The following is a 23,677-nucleotide window of genomic DNA, read 5'->3' on the forward strand; positions in this document are numbered from 1 at the left end:
AGCCATCCTCCAATGATGGGGATGGGGAGGGGGGCAGACCTCCGCCTCCTCCTCCGCTCTGAGGGGAGAGAAAGACGCCTCTCGGCCGCCGCCTCCTCCTCCTCCTCCTCCCTTCCCTGGCGTCCCTCGGTTACCAGGCAGCGGCTGGCGAAGCGCTCTGAGGGGAGCGGCCCGCCGGCCTCCTCCTCTGCCGGCTTCTCGGGGGGAGAGAAGGCCGAGGCGCCGGGCGAGGAGGATCCTGGGCGGGCCCGTGGCGGCGGGAAAGGCCTCCGGCGCCGCCGCCGCCTCCGCTTCTGGGGCAGGTAAAGAGCTTCCCTCCCTGCCCCCTCCCCGTCTCGAGCGCAGAGCGGAGCAGGGCTCCAGGGGGGCATCTAGTCGAGCCCACCACCCCGAGAGGGGCCTGGGGCGGAAAGAAAGACCCGAGGAAGCCAGGCGGCCCCCTCCCAGCAGGGCTTCCCCGAGGGACACCCCCCCCGCCGGCGCCGCATGGAAGCAGTCTTCCTTGCACAGCAATTCATTTGGGTGCAGTTGCTCTTTAATGGATCTCCTCATACTCCTCAAGCAACAGCATCATGGATCATTTTAATCGCGACAATACACAAATAAGTTCTTCTTAGCCCTCAGGCAGGGAGCCGGCTCAGCTTCTTTCCCAGGTGTCCCCTGCAGCTCCTGTGCGCCATTTCTAAAGAAAAGCCCCCCCCCCCCAGCCAGATGCCAAAGGAGGGACAGGGCCTTCAGGGGGTGATTTGGCAGGAGCAGGTGGCCGTGCAAAGGGAAGAAAAGCTGCCCCTTCCGAAATGCCCAAGGTGGAAGAGGCACAAAGCGTCCTCTAGTCCAGGGGTCTGCAACCCGCGGCTCCGGAGCCGCATGTGGCTCTTTTACACCTTTGCCGCGGCTCCGGGGCGGATACTAGCGAGGGGAGGAGGCGCATTGTGCACCCCGACACTCCCCACTGTGGCGGGCGCTGTACTGGCTGTGACGTCGCATGGGGGCGGTGTGTGCGTTAGTCACGCACCGTCCCGACGTCACCTTCCCGCCCGCTGTCAGATCGTGGCTCCGGAGATATATTTGTTTTAAATGTCGCAATGGTTTTGCGGCTCCCAGTTGTTGTTTTTTCTTCGGAAATGGGTCCAAGTGGCTCTTTTTGTCTTAAAGGTTGCAGACCCCTGCTCTAGTCCAATCCCCCTGGGTAGGCAGTCAAAATGTCAATTAAACATGAACTGTTAAAAAACTATTATACTAAGCCCATAAGGTACACGCTTCTAACTTTTGCACAGCCAGCTTAATGTGTGTGGCAAAATTATTATTATTATTAATTAAAAGGATTATATTGGTGAGAGGACTCTTAGTATCTGTTTGCTGATGCAGATAGGTAGCCGTGTTGGTCTGCCATAGTCAAAATAAAAAAATTCCTTCCTTCTACTGTGTATCTGAAGAAGTGTGCATGCACACGAAAGCTCATACCAAGAACTAACTTAGTTGGTCTTTAAGGTGCTACTGGAAGGAATTTTTTTGTTTGCAGATGCACAGTTGTCATTTAATGCATGTGGCTGCTGCATCCTTGTATTCAGAGTTCCCGCTTTCCTTTTAGTCCCATCCTTATTTTTCTCCTTTTCATAACTATTTCCTAAGATCAGGGGTAGGCAACCTAAGGCACGGGGGCCGGATGCAGCCCAATCGCCTTCTCAATCCGGCCCGTGGACGGTCCGGGATTCAGCGTGTTTTTACATGAGTAGAATGTGTGTGTTTATTGAAAATGCATCTCTGGGTTGTTTGTGGAGCATAGAAATTCATTAAAATATTTTCCCCCAAAATATAGTCTGGCCCACCACATGGTCTGAGGGACGGTGGACCAGCGTACAAGGCGGGATATAAATACTTAAAATAAAATAAAAATAATGAAATCTGCATTACCAGTATTTGTTCCATAGGGAATAAATTCCATAGGGCCATGTGGGGAAAACCCAGCTTCAGGGACCTGCTGAGAGATTTCTCAATATCCTTTCCCGCTCACCAAACTAATGTTGTGATTCTTACATTTGTATTATGGGTAACTTGGAATATTTCATTATCCTGCATGCTCTAGTTATCTCCCGCTTGGACTACTGCAATGTGCTCTACGTGGGGCTACCTTTGAAGGTGACTCGGAAACTACAGCTAATCCAGAATGCGGCAGCTAGACTGGTGACTGGGGGCGGCCGCCGAGACCACATAACACCGGTCTTGAAAGACCTACATTGGCTCCCAGTACGTTTCCGAGCACAATTCAAAGTGTTGGTGTTGACCTTTAAAGCCCTAAACGGCTTCGGCCCAGTATACCTGAAGGAGCGTCTCCACCCCCATCGTTCTGCCCGGACACTGAGGTCCAGCGCCGAGGGCCTTCTGGCGGTTCCCTCATTGCGAGAAGCGAAGCTACAGGGAACCAGGCAGAGGGCCTTTTCGGTGGTGGCGCCCGCCCTGTGGAATGCCCTCCCATCGGATGTCAAGGTGATGGACAACTACCTGACATTCAGAAAACATCTTAAGGCGGCCCTATTCAGGGAAGCTTTTAATGTATGATATTTTAGTGTTTTTTGGTTTCTGTGGAAGCCGCCCAGAGTGGCTGGGGAAACCCAGCCAGATGGGCGGGGTACAAATAATAAATTATTATTATTATTATTATTATTAAGTCCCTCGATAAATTCAATTTGATGTAGGGTGCTCCCCACAATAGGTTTTATATAGAATTGCCATGCCTCATTGACTTTGTGGGGCTATCCACATCATATTATCGAAGTAGTCTTCTTTTATGACTTCTGGAGCTTATTCTTTCAGGCTGCAGAAATCTGGCATATTTAGAAGGGGGGGAAATGGAGGAGGAGTACAATCCCTGAAGGTATGGAACTGTTATTCTTCCTTCCTTCCAAGGGGTATAGTTTTGACATGAGTAGGTGAATATTTTTTGACTTGGCACACATTGTCATTAAATTTTGTAATTTTTTTCAGTTAGTGCAGAAATGCATGTTGGCTATTTATTATTATTATTATTATTATTATTATTATTATAACACTGGTAGAGTGAAACTTTAAAAAATGAAAAAGGATTATAGCACTCCTTAAAATAAATTATTAAAACACCTCTTCTTTTCCAGCCGCTAGCATTTTACTAATTCCCCCTCCCCAAATAAACTTTCAATCTCAAAACATGCCTTAAAAGCCATGAGAGAAATTGGGCAGTCATACTTTAATAAATAAGCGCTATAGTGCAAATTAAATATCTTTTTTTAAAAGGCTGTGTTGGTGAGTTGTACCTTCTATGCCCAGAGTGCCATGTTCTATCCCTGCTGGGCTAAATATAGCAGGATTAAAATGTTCTAAGATTTTATTCCTTTTCTTCCCATTAAATGCTATTTATTTGTGGAAATTATTTCATATACTGGCAGCCCCCCATTTAGGCGTGTTCAATATGTATGTGACCATGTATATGTGCATCGTTCTGAACAGGAAGTGACCCGGAAATGTCATAAAGATGTTACTGAAATGTCACTGAAAAGGGGGGGGCGGTTGTTGCAGGCTTTTCTAATGGGTTTCAGTTATACATTATTTCATTGATGCACGTGGTGCTTCGGAACGTAACCCCCACGTAAATGAGGGACTGCCTGTATTCACCTGTATCAGTTTTCCCCATTTAAATTAAGATGCATTTTTTTTTTACTTTTAGGATAATGGCAGGAAAAGTCAAATGGGTTACTGACATAGAGAAATCTGTGCTTATAAACAACTTTGAGAAGAGGGGATGGGTCCAAGTGTCAGAAAATGAAGACTGGAATTTTTACTGGTAAGCAGTGTGTGTGTGTGTTGTGGAACATGTAGCATACATAATTGCACTTATTTGGGAGTAAGCCCCATTGAACTCAGTACCTCCCAATACAAATTAACCTGGACCCTGAGGCCCTTCTTCATGTGCCCCCTCCATGAGAGGGCTGGAGGGTAGCAACACGAGAGCGGGCCTTTTCTGTGGTGGCTCCCTCCTTGTGGGATGCTCTCACCTAGTGCCTTCATTACATATATTTAGGCACTAGGCAAAACACTCCTCTTCTCCTAGGCCTTGGGCTAATTCAACAATCTTTGGCCTTTCAAACCTGGGGGGGGGGGTTTAATATATTTTTGTTTGTTATCATGGTATATATTTTTGTGTTTTAAAATATATGGTCATCTAATTCCTGTGTATGAGAAGAGCATCTTGTTATGGTTCAGCTCATCAGTGGTTTATATTCATGCAGTTTTCTCTGCTCACTCCACTTATACCATAATTTGGAGAGGCAGCAGGTACGTGCGAAGCCCCTCCTGTTGTAATGATTCCTGGGGAAAAGCAGAGCTTGGAATGCAGAATAACAAGATAATTTGTAGGGTACAACAACAATTTATAGAATGCCTGCTCCACCTTCAAGAATGACTGCCTTTTGGAAATTCTCTGGAGAAGAGGTGGTAAGAAGAGTGAAGCAGATTTCTTATTAGATGTCTTCAAGTTGTCTGATGATTTTTTCTTCTGATCATATTCAATGCAAAGGTCAGCCTGATTCCTATCAGGTTGTGAGTTGCATATTTTGGGGGAAGCCCAGTGACAATTTTCTCTTCACAGGATGAGTGTGCAAACTATTCGAAATGTTTTCAGCGTGGAGACTGGTTACCGCCTCTCTGATGACCAGATTGTCAACCATTTCCCAAATCACTATGAGCTCACCCGAAAGGACTTAATGGTCAAAAATATTAAGAGGTACAGGAAGGAATTAGAAAAAGAAGGTAGCCCTCTCGCAGAGAAAGATGAAAATGGAAAATACCTTTACTTAGGTGAGTTGTCTTGGCCAATTCTACTATTTGTATGTGCATTTTAAACACAAGACTTCCCTCAGTAGCATATAATAGATATTCAGAAATTTGGATCTTTGCCATCCGGTTCACACATCACATTAAATCATTGTTTAACTTACTGTGGAGCAGGGTGTCTGGTGCAGCTGCTCAAAAAGACCATGGTTCCTTCTCCTTCCCTCCTTTCTGATGGTGAGGAAACAAATCAGAGGCCGGCTAGCTGTTTTGTGGAAAGCAGTCCTTGTGGTTTGTTTGTCTCCTAACAAATCATGATGGGGTTAGTTCTTGGCTTACCATTGTGGTTTGGTAGGCGACAAGGTTTGCTCTTGGCTTACCATAATAGTTTGTTGGGAAACGTGTGTGAACCGGCACATGCTGTTTGTATAACGGCAAGCCAACCTCTGGTTTGATTTCTCGCTGGTGGACTGAAGGGACGAACAAAGTGTGCATTTCCTTTAAGCCATACTGAATCTTATACTGTGACTTAAAGTGGTGTCTGAACCAGGCCTGTGGTTTTCCAGGGAATTCTGCAGCTTACTCATCTCTCCGTGTGTCTTGCTCTGCTCAAGGTCAGTGACCACATACACAACAGTTCAGGGGAAATGTAAGCACTTCAAAAGCTCTTAATTGTGTAGAACACATCTTCTCAGGTAGTAGGTAGTAGGATAGCTTCAGTGTGAGGGTCTGAGGAACAAATTTATTTCATGAAAGATCCCCTAAAGGCAAGTTGAGAGTGGTTTTTTGCCTGTCCAGACTGTGTATGAGAGAGCATTAAGATAAAAACATCAGTGGTTTTTTTGAACCACATCTCAGTTAAAATACAACTGAGACATGAGGGCTCAGATAACGTTGCTTTGAGGCCGGTACTTAGCTCAATAGGCCACATGTCAGTCGTGAATCAGCTGAGACAGATTTCTGAAAACGTCACATGGACAAGGTTTCTGAAGCATATTTTTGCAGATTTAAAAGAGCAGACATATTGAACACAGCCTTATTGCAAGTCTTACTACAGTTTTCCAATGGTGTGAGAAAAGATGTAATTTGTCCAAGATTATGAGAGGCTGGTAATGGAGCAGGTGTTTAAAATCATGTTTGGTCTTTCCAAGAGTATGAAAAACAGACATGACCTTGTTGAGGCCATCAGTTGTAGAGCTAGCAGTCTGATCCTAACCAAGTTGACTTGGGTATAAGCCCAGTTGATTTCAATAGGATTGACTTCCCATTATGTATGTTTGGGTTTACAGCCTTATTTGGCTGTTTAGAATCAGACTTTTCCCATAATGCTTTTAGCATTACTATACTATGAGTTGAGAGAATGCAACTCCATTCTTAATATACTTACTATCAGTTAAGGTTTAAATAGACTTTCAGTAACTCTTGATAGTGAAGTTCTGCAGATACTCTTCGACTCATGGTAATCCTCTTAAGATGGTGAACAACAAAAAAAGTTATTTCTCTGTCACCTGTTAATTGGTCTAAACCAGGCTTCCTCAACCTTGGCCCTCCAGATGTTTTTGGCCTACAACTTCCATGATCCCTAGCTAGCAGGACCAGTGGTCAGGGATGATGGGAATTGTAGTCTCAAACATCTGGAGGGCCAAGGTTGAGGAAGCCTGGTCGAAACTATCCAAGCTTCTTTCTACTCTAGTATTAAACATGGAGTGCAGGTGTTGGAGAGAGGATGAGCCCTGTCACTGCCATCACCTTAACTAACAAACAATGTAGACTAGGAGAGAATGTGAACAGGGCTGCGTTTTCCCCTTTAGTTTTATGTGTTGATGTATATACTGTATTAAATATTTTTAGATGATAAATTCCTTTGGTACCGGTTCTTTGCAAAGCCCTGTGTAATTAAATGGCACTCTGTATAACTATGCTATATTAATTCTTGGTTTTCCTTGGTGCGTTTTAGACTTTGTGCCTGTCACCTTTATGCTCCCAGCTGATTACAATTTATTTGTTGAAGAATTCCGGAAAAACCCTTCCAGTACTTGGATTATGAAACCCTGTGGAAAAGCTCAAGGGAAAGGAATATTCCTTATCAACAAACTTTCCCAAATTAAGAAATGGTCTCGAGACAGCAAAACATCCACGTATGTTTCTTCAAAAAGGGGTGGGGTCTTGTTTAACTCCTTGTTGCAGTCCAGCACGTTTATCTGAATTTGTGACTTTCTTATTTTGCTGGAAGGTCCTTCATAAGTGCTTCAAACAGTTATTACAGAATACAGGGCACTTTACGTGTGTAAGATAAAAATGAATCTATTCTAGAAATAAGATGGGGCCTATAAAATTGTAAGTTGTGGCACTGATTGCTTTGGTATAATTGCATGAAATGATTTTAGTGCCCTTTTTAAAGGAAGTGGAAGTTGTTTTGGGAAGCTCCAAATGACTATTAACTGTGGTGGATAGAGTTTTAAGAATATTCTCAAAACTTTTTGCCAGTCAGATTAAGACAAAAGCTATTATATTTAAAATCTTTTATTTACATTAATGAGTCCTTGGAACTTCTTCCTATAAAGTGTCCCTTAGCTGCAAGAAGCACTCTGTGAGCAGCACATTGGTCGTCCTTGCTTTTAAATTCTTGCGGTCTAGGGAAGTTCTTTCTTTTCTCGGAAAGATTGAATCAGTCCTATCTGTCAGCTCTTCTTGTTCAACAGTTCTGCATATAGCACTAAAATGAAACTGCCTTTGTTATTGTTCTAGAGCTAGTTTTACAAATAAAAGCAAGCAGTTGAATGCAACTAGCACATTTTAAATAATAAAATATACATTTCCCTAGGTTTATATCTCAGTCCTCTAAAGAAGCCTATGTGATTTCTCTGTATATCAACAATCCTCTACTGATAGGTGGGAAGAAATTTGACCTTCGCCTGTATGTTTTAGTGTCTACTTACCGTCCTCTGAGATGCTACATGTAAGTTGTCCATATTCTGACGATGTCCCTGTTTCAGGGTGAGAAGTGGCATTCTGGAAATAAAAAGTGACGGAGGGTAATTTTCATCCAGAGTTGTGAGGAAGTTGTATTTTAACTTGTTATATTTCCCTATGCATATTGGCAAGCTGGAGGGGAAGGGAGATTTTGAGTAACCCTGCTAAGTTTGTCAGATGACATTCTCCAAAATAACCCCATCTAGAAATTGTCTTATGTATCCCAGCAGGGCAAATCATAAAGAAAACAAACATTTGTTTGTTATTTCTTCGGTATGGAGAATTTGCAGTTATCTTCTCCTTGAAAGTCTGGATGCAACCTCTGTGTCTCCTTCTCCCAGCTTGAAGGTGGTTTTGCTGGAATTCACTTTTGTACAATTTGGCATTGCCCTGAAACTTTTCACTTTCCTTCACTGAAGTCTGTTTCTTTGTTCCATATTGGCCAAGATGTCTTTAGAAACTTTTGAAGTGCTTTAGTCTAAACCTTTTGGAATTAATCTTCTAATATCTAGCTTTTAATATTATCTCTGTATTTTGTTGAGAATCTCAAAGACTTCTGAAATCATAGTTTGAAGAAACCATTCTTATTCTCTATCAGGTTTGGATATGTATACAGGGTAGGAGTTAGATTGCTTAATATGTATTTTAAAAATCAGTCTCCTAATCAGTTGAGTCATAACACCAGGTTGTTGGGGGGGGGGGTTGGGGGGGGAGAGAATCCAGGAAGTAATAGACCAGGCTTCCTCAACCTCGGCCTTCCAGATGTTTTTGGCCTATAACTCCCATGATCCCTAGCTAGCAGGATGATGGGAATTGTAGTCTCAAAACATCTGGAGGGCCAAGGTTGAGGAAGCCTGTAATAAGCCAGCAGTCAGAATTCTGCATTCTTTAAGAACTTTTGGATGAATATCATCCAGCCCTGGCACCATGTTAACTTCTAAATCTTTCCCTTTAGTGGCCATAATATTTTGATGCGCTAATAGAAAAATAAACAGGATTGCAAAAAGCATTGAGAAAAATTTAATACCTCCTTAATAACACTGATATTCATCATTATGAAATTGAGCAGTAAAATCCTAATCAAGGGGATTGTCCAGTATGCAGTGAGGACTGCAGCTGCTGTTTCCAGAATGTATTCAGGACATTATGATGTATTTGAGTTACCTTTAGTTGTTGTCTCCATAATAACTATTACTGTAATGTGTCCATTTGTTGCTGTAATACATCCATTTATTGGATTAAAAGAAGTTTATTCATTTATTTTTGAGAATGCATATGCCAGCTTTTGATATCAATATTTCCAGGACAGTTTATAAGTTAAAATAAATAAATAAATTGGTGAACAATAAAACCTGCCCCCTCCCTTTTTTGCATTTCAGGTATAAACTTGGGTTTTGTCGCTTTTGCACAGTAAAATACACACCAAGTACAAGTGAATTAGACAACATGTTTGTGCATCTTACCAATGTTGCCATTCAGAAGCATGGGGTAAAGTTGGAACATTTTTGTATAATGTATATTTAAATTACTTTAAATAAATTTATAAACGGAACATATGTAATAAAAATACAGTACCTCAGTCCCTTGATTACAACCTCTTTCCCATTGTTGCTTTAGTGGACTTACAGTAAGTGCTGTTAATTCCTGGGAGTTCTACCTCTGAGGGGAACAGGGTTCTCCTAGCAACTCTCAAACCCTTAGCAAACTACATTTCCCAGGCTTTTTTTGGCGGGGTGGGGTGGGGAGGGTAATGATCTGTTTAAAGTGGTACAATTCTGTTTAAATTGCACAGTGCTGATGGGACCAATGTCTCTGCTTCTCCAACTAGCTATCCTGCATACAAAACCTGACTGAAGACCATTGTGACAGCTCCCTTTATTCTTTCACAACAGTATTGCTGTCCTTACTTCAGAGTCTGGCTCGTGAACCTCCTGCTCTATTAAATCAACAAAGAACTGTTTGGAAAATGTTGCGAGTGTGTTTACAGCTGATATCAAATCTATACTTTTTGATTTGACGCCTTGCCTCTGCAGGATGATTACAATCACATCCATGGTGGGAAATGGACGGTGAGCAATCTGCGCTTGTATTTAGAAAGCACTCGTGGGAAAGAGGTCACCAACAAGCTGTTTGATGAAATTCACTGGATAATTGTGCAGTCACTGAAAGCCGTTGCAGTGAGTAGAGAAACAAAAGAAAAATACGTTTTATAATGCTTCCTTCTGCTCTTCCTGGTTTGACTATTGAGGCTGTAAATATGTGTGCTTATCTTTTCGGTGTCCTTTTTAAAAAAAGGCCACAGAGTTTATTAAGCAGGCAGTACGCACATTGTGTACAAATAAGGACTATATAAGAACATAAACGTATCTCTGCTGGGCCAGGCCAGTGGCCCGTCTAGTCCAGTATCCTGTTCTCACAGTAGCCGACCAGATGCCCATGGCAAGCCTGCAGGTAGGACCTGATTGCAACCATATTCTCCACTTTCCAGAAACTGGTTTTCTGAACCATGGTGCCTCTGATCATTGGCTAGGGGACACCGACAGCCTTGTCTTCTGTGAATTTGGCTACACCTCTTTTAATGCCACCAAAGTTGGTGGCCATCATTTTCCATTGTAGGAGCAAATCCCATGTGCTGTGTGAAATCCTTTCTGTTTTCTCTCATGAATCTTCCGACATTCAGCTTCACTGGATCTCCATGAGTTCCTCGTGTTACGAGGGAGAAAGACTTTAATTTATCCCCTTTCTGCATGCAGTGACATTTCTATCCTGTCACCTCTTATTTGCCTTTTTTTCTAAACTAAAAGGCTCTATATGTGGAAACTTTTCCTCTTGGGAAGTTTCTCCATTCCCTCTTTTTGGGGGAAGTTTCCTCTTTTGAACTCAAATGTTCCTATGTTGGATTTTCTTGGCAAGTGGCCACTTACACGTTTATTTAATGTAATAGTCCTATGGTCACTCCTTCCTTTCAGTCCAGCAACACTTTACATCTCATACTTGGGCTTGGGTGCCACTTAAGATTAAGTCCAGGGTTGCCATCCCTCTGGTCGGAACAAGGTCACAGTCATTTAGGGTTTCTATAAATGTTACCTTTTTGCCAAGGCTGGCATGCGTATGTGTGTGAGGGTAGTTGTGTCACCCGTTAATGCATGAGTATTTGATCAGGGGACAATAGCATGCCCTCAGAACTACATAATTTTTGTATGATTGAAAAATACTTTTTAAAGAAGTATTACTTGGTTCTCATCACCAGGCTGAGGAATACGATCACGTGGCAGCTGCATCCTTGAGCCTGGCAACCACCCGCTTCAATGCAAAGCAAGACTTGGGACAGGATCTCTTGAGTTTTGGCGGTTCTTAAAAGCAGGATGATGCCCAACACCTTCCCTTGAGTCCTTTATGGGTGGAGAGCAGCTGGGTTGGTGGCAATAACAAGCAGTAGCCCATCATACTTTTTGGACCCCCTTTTCTAGCCCACAATATGATTGTTTGTACCATTTATTGAGGGCGTCCCACAGCTGACAGCAGCCTAGCAAAATAGGGAGCATGTAACTGAAATGCCTTGCCTATTTATTTCAGGAGTCTTAGTCAGACTCCGTAGCTAGTAAAATTGTACCGATGTTCATTTCTGCTCTCATGTACGTTTTCAACTCTTTCAGCCTGTAATGAACAATGATAAACACTGCTTTGAATGTTACGGATATGACATCATCATTGATGACAAGCTAAAGCCATGGCTTATTGAGGTAAGCGGAGTTATCTTGGCGCTGCAGGTTTCTTTTGAAAAGCAGTGTGGAAAAAGGGTCCTGCTCATTGGCTCCTAAAGGATTCCCCTTCTGGAAACTCTGAATGGGAAAGTCTTTGCTTTTGAGGAATACTACTCATAAAAAGGTGTCTTATAGTGAATCCTGGCCACTGGTCCATCTAGTCTAGTACTGTCTGCCGTAGCTGTTGCTCTCCAAGGCCTTCAACGTCGATATTTCCCAGCGCTGTTTCTGGAGATCACTTCTCATCAGAGATCCCAGGAATCGGCCACTCAGCTATGCCTCTCCTCACAGAGAAGCCTTGCTGCCTCCTTGTATGGGGCATAGTGGATGCTGAGCCCCTGAGCTGGGACTCGGGCTCTGCTAGCTCCTGCCATAGGGGAAGTGGGAAATGAAGCCAGGGCAACTATGGTGACCAAACTACGGCATCATAGCACCTGGTAGGACTTCGCAAACTTGGCAGTCTTGATTCATGAAAATCAGGGGCACATTTCAAGATCTACAACTCTGCAGAGAAACCTTGTTAGATGATGGGAAGGGAACCTTTGGCCCTCCCGTTGTTGCTGAGCTAGAACTCCCATCGTTCTTTGTCCATTGGCCATGCGGGCGCTGAGTCTGATGGAAATGGGAGTTTGTGGAAGGCCCTTGCCTGGCATTTCTTTCCCTGTCTTTAGGCACCAGGCAAAAACCTTGCTCTGTAACCAGGCCTTTGGCTATTTGGACCTTCTGGTTGGTGGCCTTTTGGTTTTGTTCTTGTTTTATTCCGTATTTTGTGTTCTCATTTTGAAACTGCCTTGGAGCACTGTTTAAAAAGAAAAGCCTGACTAGCCTTTCAGATACCCTTTAATTGAATAACTTGTGGAAGAAATGCCCGAAGTAACTGATCCTATCGTTTGAAGTCTTGTTTATTCAGTTACATTTTACTCCAGGAAAACCCATTTATCCTAAATAGAACCCAATAGGGCCAACAAATATGTACAAAATATATATTTTTAAATGCGATCCTAGTCAGATCCCAATTTTGCAGGACGCTCTTAGAAATATGAAATAATACATTTTTGGAATTTTTAATTCCTAATAATTTTTTGTCACTTCAACCATTTTTTAAATTATGTAACTTTAAAATTTAAAGTAAATCCATCATGTGCCATATCAAATTAAAGCCCATGAAGTTCTGAAGAGATTGATATTTTTAGGTTGGAGATATCTCAATTCTGAGCTGAGCTTTTAAGATTTTTGTTTAGTCTGGCAAGGCCACAGTTGTCAGTTTTTTAAAATTTCAAACCCCCACAACTCAAAAACGGGATGAGATAAAAAAGTAAACTTTTAGATTTAAACTTAGTTCTGATCATTCAACAAGTGTTCAAAATTTTAAGAAAACGGGCCAATATGAGGTAAAAAAGTCATCAAAAATTGGGCAACTTGTTATGAAATGACCCTGAGGAGCTGTTGATGATTTATCGTATTTCTGTTTGTGGAAGAATTGGTGGATGTGAACTATCTATTTTTCTCCCTCCTGTGTACACTTTGTAGGTCAACGCTTCTCCATCTCTAACTTCCAGTACTGCCAATGATCGTATCCTCAAATACAATCTTATTAATGACACCCTTAACATTGCTGTCCCTAACGGGGAAATTCCAGACTGTAAATGGAATAAATCTCCCCCCAAAGAAGCCCTTGGACATTATGAGATTTTGTAAGTATTAATCATAGATAAAGCAATTGTCTGAACCTCTGCAAGTAGATACTTTAGGGCTGCCTTTTGACTAGTATCTGAGTGTAACCTAGTCTTGGTGTTAACTCAGCAAAAACTCAGATGGCACATTATTACTTATTTCTTTTATGAATGACTTCTTAGAAAACATTTCTGAGCAATTTCAGACCATGACAAATCCATAATGCATAAAAGCATAATGGTTCACAAGGTCTGTAGACTTAGTATTTTTATTAAATACTTCCCAAAGCAAGCCACAGGGATCTCCACTGCAGAAAGACCCATTTTATGGTGGAAAAAATAGCCCCGTGAAATACTTATGCCTCAAACACTAAGATCGCCTGAATTGAGTCTTACTTAGGGCGCCAGGTGACTTAGCCATTCCTGATTCCAGCCTTGCGCCCTTGACTTCTGTACTGTACCACACAATTTTTCTTCATTATATCTGGTTAAATATGTCTGTTACAGTTGCATCCTTCTGTGAATAGCTGTTGAAATAACAGCCATTATTCACCAGATAATCACATTCTTAAGTACAGTGGTACCTCAGGTTACATACGCTTCAGGTTACATACGCTTCAGGTTACAGACTCCGCTAACCCAGAAATAGTGCTTTAGGATGAGAACAGAAATCGGGTTCTGGCAGCACGAGGCCCCATTAGCTAAAGTGGTGCTTCAGGTCAAGAACAGTTTCAGGTTAAGAACGGACCTCCGGAACGAATTAAGTACTTAACCCGAGGTACCACTGTATTTCAGAATGTTGCAGATTGCTGTGGCAAGTTATAAATGTGCAGTAGCTCTGAGGTTTGTTGCTGTTAAAAGTTTTAAGGTTCTTCTAGATGAGCCATTTGTTTCACTTGAGTGACGTCACCGTCTGTCATTTATGCCATTAATCTTGAAGCAAAATGGAAAGTACTTACATAGTAAATGGCAGCTGAGGCTTTAGACGGTAGTGATGCACATCCCTGGAAGAAATAGTGCAGTTGTCTGTATTGACAGGACATACACAGAAGTAAACATTAACATGAAGCTTTCAGTTTAAAATAACAGGTTCTTATTCTTATCTTCTGTCCTGTGATAGAGCCGAAGTACATAATCAGCAGTATAATGGTGGTATAGTTCTTCCTAAACTTCAGTGGTTTGTATCACTGTAGACTACACACAAGAAGTGGAGATTGTGTGTGTGTGTGTGTATATGAAATAGGGATGCGGGTGGCGCTGTGGGTTAAACCACTGAGCCTCTTGGCTTGCTGATCAGGTCAGCAGTTCGAATCCCCGCAACAGGGCAAGCTTCCGTTGCTCGGTCCCTGCTCCTGCCAACCTAGCAGTTTGAAAGCACGTCAAAGTGCAAGTAGATAAATAGGTACCGCTCCAGTGGGAAGGTAAACGGTGTTAGTCATGCTGGCCACATGACCTGGAAGCTGTCTGTGGACAAATGCCAGCTTCCTTGGCCTATAGAGCGAGATCAGCACTGCAACCCCAGAGTCATCCGTGACTGGACCCAACTGTCAGGAGTACCTTTACCTTTACCTATAAAATATCTTCCCCACACAGGTTTTCTGCATGCAGAAGAACCAGAAGTATTCTCCTTCACATGCTTCCAATATGCATGGGGTTGGGGGAAGGGGGTTATTGGTTGGTTGGTTTTTTGTTCTCATTTTTTCATGTATTTTTGTGTTGTGAACCATCCTGATATTGTGGATAAAATAATAATAATAATAGGCAGATAATTGGCAAGCATTCAATTCCTCCATCTACAACCTGTAGTAGCAAAGTCTAGGAAGAGCGGTACCACTTTGTTCTGATCATTGCTTAGCCCACCTGTGAATCCCATGGGACAATACTGACTTTCTCTTTTCCCCTTAGATACGATGAAGAGATGGCACAAAGTGAAGTGTCAGATCGTGATTTGAGAAGTCGCTCTGGGCAGTCCATTGGATTGAAGGGACCTCGAGCCAGAGACACTGGAAAATCAGGGCCCCTTACATGGAAGTAGCTGCAGAATGAAGTGTAGACTGACGCTTCCTGAGATTCAGGGCTGTGGTTTTTGTAGGAAGTTTGCTTGAAATGGATGCTCAGATTTTGGATGACCTCCTTCCTGTTTGCAAAATGCTCTAATGGGGGAAGTAATGTTGCGCAAAGAGGACAGAATAGTTTTCTGTCCGGCAGTGACAAGTACATTGAAGGACTGGACAAAATTGGTTTATTAGCATGTATATAAACAGTTATTAATCAGTTCATTGCAGTTTTACTGCAGGACTGTTGTGTTGCATGTTGTATGAAATAGTTGTATTAATATATATTATGAGTTAATATAATTGGAAATGAGCTTTTTACCGGTAAATAAATTATTGTGTCTTGCAAAGAAGTGGTTGCTTTCTCACGCATTGCTTCCATAGGAGTCCCCAGTACTTTTCAGTTCAGAGGCACTTGTTTTGTTTTGGACTACAAAATGCCCGTTTTATAGAACTAAGCCTGATGATGCTCAGAATTCCTAAATGAGGGAAACGCCAACAAATAAATACAGAAATCAAGGCAGGTAACACTCCCCCAACAACCCCCCCCAGCCCTCCCAAACTGACATTTCAATAAATCAGCAGGGGCTGGAAACCTCAGTGGGGCCAACAGGCCCCCAGGTGCCACATTAGACAAAATATGCATCTTGAAATTCGTATTTTGTAGGGAGAAAAGCTGTCTTTTTTTCTTAATATTTTACTAGAATTGTAAGAGTATACTACTGAAAACACATACAGTGGTGCCCCGCAAGACGAATGCCTCGCAAGACGGAAAACCCGCTAGACGAAAGGGTTTTCCGTTTTTGAGCTGCTTCGCAAGACAATTTTCCCTATGGGCTTGCTTTGCAAGACGAAAACATCTTGCAAGTGTTCCGATTTCCCCCCGCTTCCCCCACCTTTTTCTAAGCCGCTAATAGCCTTTCAGCCGCTAATCCGCTAAGCCTTTAATAGCCGCTAAGCCTTTAATAGCCGCTAAACCACTAATAGCGCTAATCCGCTAAGCTGCTAATAGGGTTGCTTCGCAAGACGAAAAAACCGCTAGATGAAGAGAATCACAGAACGGATTATTTTCGTATTGCGAGGCACCACTGTACCGTATTTTTCGCCCCATAGGGCGCACCGGCCCATAGGGCGCACCTAGGTTTTTTGGGGGGAAATAAAGAAAAAAAATTTATTTCCCCCCCAGGTGCGGGGCTGGGTCAGGGGAAGCCTGAGCTTCCCCCGACCCCAGCCCCCAGAACAGGCTGCTATCCGCAAGCCACGGCTAGCGGAGAGCTGCGCGAAGCCCGAAGCCTGGGGCGTGCTGAGCTCAGCGCGCCCCAAGCTTCTGGGTGCAGGCAAGCTCTCTGCTAAGCTTCCTGAAGCCTGGAGAGCTAGAGGGGTTGGTGCGCACCGACCCCCCTCGCTCTCCAGGCTTCAGCAAAAGCCTGCATTTGCCCCATAGGATGCACACACGTTTCCCCTTCATTTTTGGAGGGGAAAAAGTGCGTCCTAGAGGGCAAAAAATAAGGTACTTTTATTTTTTAAATTTTTTTGCACAATACACCAAAAGACCAAATCAGTATGGTTCATGTTCGAAATGCCTGTTTTCAAACTACATGTTTCCACTTCTAAAATCTGCTTGTAGAATGAGTGGGGGAACCTAATAAAGCCTTTGTGTACTGGGGATATTGTGACAGGCCTGCTGTCATGACTATATATAGCAAAGACCGATCTATAAGCTGTGTGCTGATACAGCAATGCGTTTCTGCACAATTTGATGTAACGGCTGTTATTGGTAGAAACGACGTCAGTGTTGAGTTTCAAGTATCATTTGCCAATTGTTAATCTGGCAAGCACACTAAGAAACTGGTGCATTGCAGTGGGTTTGTCAGATAGCATCACAAACTGCTACATCAACATTTATTTTTACTCTGAGGTGCTGTGTTCTACTCTTAATAGTCTTTCCATTTTTGCTACTTAAACATGTCTCTGCTTCAGTGCACTAAACCACAACTGTATGAAACTATAGTAGCCACTTCTTTTAAGTCACAAACATGCTGCTGTCACTACTATTCGATGCTACCTTTTGACTTTGGCCAGTTGGTTACCTCTCCTTAGTGATTCTTCTATTTTCCTACGAAGGTGGTCTCCGAGAGAGACAGGAAAAAGGACATCATGTATGGGAAGAGATGCAGCAAAGTAGTGAATTTTTGCACCCCAAGTACACACAATAAAGACATCTCCTGCGGCGTTAGCCGATGTGAGACTGGCTCAATACAGACATCGAACCAAATCATGATTTTTGAGCACCAAACTAGTTAAGAAGCCAAATGGTACTTCAAGCTTCCAGACAATTGAGCTTATATTATCATCAGTTTTTTTTACTATTATTTATTGTATTTGTTAGTCGTTTCTTATAAGGTAACTCAAAGTGGCTTGCTTTAAGATCAATTCAAAGCACCAAAGAAAACCTAAGAATCTGCTGTGTAATGTTGGGGACATTGAACAGCATGGGAGATAACTTGTGTGAAAGGGGAAGATGGGATTAATGAGGAACGCCTTTGTGTTGTGGCTTTAATTTTAAAAAGGCCTATTAATAGCTTTAAGGTTAAGAATGTTTATCTTGTGCAGTCTGCTTTGAAATCCCTCCTGGATTTCTCTGAGCCACTTCTTGGCTGGGAGAAAGCTGCTGTTAACTACATTTGCAGTCCAATTGTGAATGTCATGGTCGTGATGTCATGCATAAAGGCAGGTGTTTCCTCCTCCATCTCCCCAAACACACATTGTTAGGAAATGTTCGTGTGCCCAGATATTGGAAAGAATTATGCCGTTGTAAACGGAAGCATTTTATCATTGTAGCAGATACTTAACCTCCTGAGGAATCGCAAGATGGATGCTGTAAATACTAGCAAAGTTACCCCATATGTACAACTGGGCAGAAAAGCAGGGGGCTGCCCAGTTCACACCCTCGCCCACGGCACAGTGCATTATTCTTTTTTTAGATAAAAAAAGTTTTTATTATTTTCACATAACAAATTATTTCAACAATTGTATTTTCCTCCCTTCCCTCAGTTCTTCTTTCTGATTTATTTGCATATATTGTTCTCTGCATGTTACGAGAATGTAAAAATCTTTAAGTTATCCATCTATTATGTCAACAAATAAATTTGTGCATGTTTATTCAAAACCTGCCAAGGAGTCCAACTCATTCTGTTGTTTTTTTAAGTACTTTGTAAAAGGTTCCCATTCCTCCAAAGTTTAACTGCTTTGTGGGGAAGGTGTTGTTATACCTAGCAGAGCTGTAATATGCAGCGTGTCTTATGTGATATTATATTGGCTATAGCTGAGCCCTGGCATATTGTGAAGACTGGTACCGGCTGGGACACATCATTCAGCGAGCAAAGAGCAGATGGCTAGTATTAAGTAGTGGGTTGACAAAGCCGGCAGATTCCGATTGGCCCTTGGACTTCTGTTTGAACTTCCTGCGCTCCCGCTTTGTCTGGTGCACGTCATCGTCTTCACTGGAGGATGCCTCATCACTGCTGGCCTCTTTGCGATGCACTGGAACTGGCTTCCTAGCAAGACGTGGGCTGCTGGCCTTGCAGATCTCCTGGGCAGATCTCTCTTCAGCAGCTTCTGAGGCCATGGCCTCCTCAATGGCTTTCTGCAGCGTGAGGTCTGGCTTGGCGAGGAGACACCGATGCAGACGGATGTCCTGGATCCCACAGACGATTCGATCCATCGGGGCATCGTCTAAGTCTCGGAACTCACAGTGCATTGCAGCCTGTCAGAGGGCGGCAGTGTAGTTGTTAATTGACTCCCCCTCTGCCTGGTCCGATGGTACAACGCATGGCGGGCAGCAATCTTGGATGGCTTTGGTGCATAGTGGTTGCGGAGCTTCTCTTGAATCGTGTCCCATGGCACTGTCTGGACTGTTAGAGGCACAACCAATGCTCGGGCCGTCTCGAACACCTCGGGCCCACAGAGGCTGAGGAATAGGCCCCGCGTACGCTCCTCTGACACTTCCGTCAGCTCGTTGGCTTGGAGGTAGCAATCGAACCGAGCGAGGTAGGAGTCCCATGATTCAGAGGCTGGGGCAAACGGCGGTAGAGGCACAAGTGAAGCCATGTTTCCAATGCCGATGTGGAGGCGATGGATGGAACACAGTGCTCTAGCCAGAACGGTCAGCTCTGAATTGGTTCTGTTCAGTGATTTCGCTCAGTGTTTCAGCTCAGTAAGTGTCCAAATCTGGCTGTGCTCTGACGTCCATCCGATCCCATCCTCGTCACCAGTATTAAGTAGTGGGTTGACAAAGCAGACGACACAGAGATTTCTCCAAGTGGTTCTTTATAGTAAGCTGGAACTGAACAGCAAACAGCTCAGCCGGCCTGCTTTTATAGGTAGCTGGCTGTCAACATTGTAACAACCACCACCCAGGGTTTCCCGCCTAAAGTAAATGACATGGACCTGAGTGAAAACTATATACCGTATACGATACTCCTGGTGGCCAGGGATGTGTACTTCAATACATAACAGCTAGAGCTCAAACAACACAGTTAAAGCTGCCTGTTTGTTGTGACAAAGTGCTGATGGTTAAGGACAATATGGCACATGAGACAGGGTCCCCCCCACTCTGACACAAACTCCCTGTGGTTTGGGCATGTCCACATGCAATCCTATCTCGGATCCTTGTCTACTACAGTTTGAGCAGATTTAAACAAGATTTAAAAGCGTCAGCCTACTAAAAGTCATAATCACCGCATGATCCAAAGGGACAAGGTGAGTTGACTCCCCTATTTTATGGGGGGGGGCAGGTGCCACTTGTTCCATGGGGCTGGAGGATGAGGACATCAGCAATCCGTGTTCTGGGAATTTTTATTTGAAGCCAGTTCTATTCGGGTCCAAAATTGACAAAATATGAAAGATCTGCATCTTCTGATCTCTTTTTCTTTGCTTCCTCACAGCTTATGTATTTTCCCCTCTTGCTGCTAGCTACACTGAAGGGGGGAAATATGCAGTAACCTGTATGTCTCTGAAGGAAGAGATAGGAGAGCCACCTTCAAATTTCTTAAGGGCTGTCACATGGAAGAAGGAGCAAGCTTGTTTTCTCCTGGTCTGGAGGGTAGGACCAGAACCAATGGATTCAAGTTACAAGGAAGGAGATTCTGACTAAACATCAGGGAGAACTTTCTGATCCTGAAAGCTGTTTCACAGTGGCATGGACTCCCTTGGGAGGTGGGTGGTGATGGAGTCTTGTTTTTAAGCAGAGGCTGGATGGCCATCTGCCATGGATGCTTTAGTGGAGATTCCTGCATTGCAAAGGGTTGAACTAGATGACCCCAATGGTCCCTTCCAACACTGTCCTTGCCTCCGTACTGTGGGTTATGGCATACTTAAAAAAGGAGCATGGCTGCACACACCCCATACAATTGAAGCACATGGCTTCCCCCAAAGAGCCCGGAATACTTCAGCTTAAGGGTGCTGTGAATTATAGCTCTGTGAGGGGGAAACTAGAGTTCCCAGGATTTTGGGGTGGGGTAGGGTGGGAGCTCTGTGCTTTAAACATATGGTGTGTTTAAACTCCCAGTAGTGGGAGTTTGGGCCAGTGTAGGAACACTGCTTAGAGAGGGGGTTGTTGGGTATTGATGGATCTATGTTCACTCACTGGGATGGGAGGCTAAACCTGACTACTAGTCTACACATCAGTTTCCCAAGCCGAGTTTTCCTTGTGCCAACCAATGCAGCAGCTTTCATGAACCTGGTGCCCTCCATATGTTTTGGACTGCATTTCCCATCAGCCCCAGTCACCACAACAGCCCTGGTTATTAATGGGATGTGAAGGAGGGCTGGCATGACAACGTTCTTCCATTCATTCTCCACTTCTCTGTTCACCATTGAGACAAGCAAAGAGGTAGAGGCAGGCATGCCTTGCAGATCTGGTTATAAGCCTCCCCATGGTTACTACAAACTGATCCGTAGGAATTTCCGCCCACAGCAATGAATGTCAGTCATTCTCTGCTCAGCTTCCCAACTGACCTCAGGCAATGATGCTACAAGTGGACTGGATGACTCAGGGAGGATATGACTGTCAACCACTGGTAAGCATGACGGCTAATTGAAGCCTCCATGTTCAGAGCTGAAGCCAAACAGTGAGGGGGAGCAATTGCCTTGATTACCTGCTTGTTTGGCAGCATCTATCTGGTCCCTGTTGGGATACAGGATGCGGTGGACTTTTGGTGTGCTTCAGAAGAGCTTGAGCAACCTCTGCACAAGGTTAAGCAATTCTCAAAAAAGAGGGCTAGAAAAGTATTTGGCAAAACGTATTTTGCAACTTCTTTGCGAAATATAATACATACTCTGAATGGGAATAAAAATTGCAGCCTCTACTGCACCTGCATTTGAATTTCTAAAACATAACATATTCAATCATTTGGTTTGTGTGTGTAGTTAAGGGGGAAATGGACTAGCAAATATACATGAATATATCTATATCTTATATAACAGAAGTATGCACAGTTTTGTCCAGAGGTTAAAGAGAAGCATATGATAAAAAGGTGCAAAAAAGAGTGGGAAACTGAGGAAGAGATAAAAATTACAAAACCAAGAGATTCTTGTGTCATTTGGGCTAATGGTTGGGTATCTTTACAAACAAGGAATAGCTACATTCCTGCAAAGAAGATGCGTTCAGAAATGCAAATGCCTGCTTTGAAACTAGAGACAGCAGCTAAATCTCGATTACAGTCAAAGAATGACAGAAAAGGTGCACAGGTAGTTCCATGGCCATTTAGAGTAACATCATTTCCCACCAGGGGGCCTGTGTGGGTTAGTATTTTCCATTTATGAACTAGTTTACAAAACCCTTTGCCAAGCCAAATCCTGCAACCATTTACAATAGAAGACAATCAATCCATTCAAAATGGCTGAAACAATGCGCTTTGTGAGCTCCCATTCCCCTCTGGCAGTCATTGCCTCTCATTCCAGAGCTAGTAGGAAAAGGGTTCATGGAGCTGAGGAAGAAGACTTCTGAGCCAAAACCCTGCAGAGCTGCCATCAAGTCAGTGCAGATGATGCTTAGCTAGATGGACCAACAGCCCGTAGCACCTTATGGTCCTAATTAAAGATGTAACTGAGGCAAATTATTGACAAAAAGAAAAACAAATAGCTGTGGAACGCCCTCCCATCGGATGTCCAAGAGAACAACTACTACCAGACTTTGAGAAGACATCTGAAGGCAGCCCTGTTTAGGGAAGCTTTTAATGTTTGATGGATTACTGTATTTTAATGTTTCGTTGGAAGCCGCCCAGAGTGGCTGGGAAAGCCCAGCCAGATGGGCGGGGTATAAATAATAAATTATTGTTGTTATTATTATTACAAGAAATATGTAGAATAGCTAAGCAAGTATTAGAAACCACCCCAGAACTGGCCCTACTAAACATATTCCAAGACAATAATGCCCACTCACATCACAAAAGAACTCATAACCCTCCTACTCTCAGCAACTAGAAACATCATAGCCAAACACTGGAGAGACCTGTCAGGAGTAAGCATGGACCAATGGTACCAAGTAGGATGGGAAACAGCCCTACTAGAAAAATTAACCAATAAACTGAAACTGACACGGGGACAAATAGAAGAAGATACCTTCACCCTGGTATGGCTCCCCTTTATCACATGCACAGCCCAACAAGACAATGACAAGAACCCGCCTGTGGCGTTTGCACAGAGACCCCGGTCGTTTCACGGACTATTGACCTGTACACCACTACTTTATCCTTCTGCTTAACACCAATTTTGCGGGGAAAACTCCAGGGTTCCCCGGTGAAGCACTGAGTCTCAGTCAGGCAGAGTTAACAATGAAAATTAAAGTTTATTTCAAACACAATCAAGTTATAAAATATATTCCAAACGCTGTCACTCTATTCCCTCTCAGTCTTGTCCCTGTCTCTAACTCACTCTGACTCCTCTATCTCCCCCCCCCCAAAAGAACCAACGGACAAAAACGGCTTTCTTACTGGTCAACCTGTTAACCCTTTCTCTCCCCCAATACAAATGTATCCCCCAAAATTGGGCAAATGCCACACCGCCAACAGCATGCGAATCAATACGGCTTAACCCGATTCAAAAACACCTCCCCTCCCCCACACACGAAAACAAAGTTCACCACTGCCAACCCCAAACAAGCAACCGCACCCTAGGCCAACCCAATTTCTCTCACCACCAAAGGAAAGCAAGCGCTGACACAAAACCCCACACATACATTAAGCAAAATAGAAACCTCTCCTCCCAACCCCACCCCACACGGCCCCTTCCACCTCTTCTCCCCTTTTCTTCCTAATGTAACCCCAATGTCTCAACAAATGAAACTGACCTATGGGAAATGTACCTTGAAAAAAGAGACATTGTGCATACCTTTGTAAACCAAGAAAAC

At 43.4% G+C, this 23,677-nt stretch overlaps 1 protein-coding gene across 3 annotated transcripts; it reads left to right on the top strand.

Annotated features, from left to right (window-relative positions):
* LOC310706967 (polyglutamylase complex subunit TTLL1-like) lies at nucleotides 1-15,617 on the top strand. 3 transcript variants are annotated; one of them, XM_083503435.1, is made up of 10 exons: nucleotides 1-302; nucleotides 3,701-3,817; nucleotides 4,622-4,830; nucleotides 6,761-6,941; nucleotides 7,628-7,762; nucleotides 9,156-9,264; nucleotides 9,810-9,953; nucleotides 11,433-11,519; nucleotides 13,071-13,234; nucleotides 15,119-15,617. In XM_083503435.1, the coding sequence occupies exons 1-10, from the start codon at nucleotides 13-15 to the stop codon at nucleotides 15,246-15,248; spliced, it is 1,566 nt and encodes a 521-aa protein (XP_083359561.1). In that variant the 5' UTR covers nucleotides 1-12; the 3' UTR covers nucleotides 15,249-15,617. The 3 variants fall into 3 exon arrangements, with proteins under 3 accessions (XP_083359561.1, XP_083359562.1, XP_083359563.1); XM_083503436.1 differs by having other exon boundaries at nucleotides 6,815-6,941; XM_083503437.1 differs by lacking the exon at nucleotides 1-302 and adding an exon at nucleotides 2,847-2,875.
* The last annotated feature ends 8,060 nt before the right edge of the window (nucleotides 15,618-23,677 follow it).

The sequence above is a fragment of the Podarcis liolepis genome, assembly GCF_965112155.1.
Source record: "Podarcis liolepis genome assembly, chromosome: 5".
Classification (NCBI taxonomy): domain Eukaryota; kingdom Metazoa; phylum Chordata; class Lepidosauria; order Squamata; family Lacertidae; genus Podarcis; species Podarcis liolepis.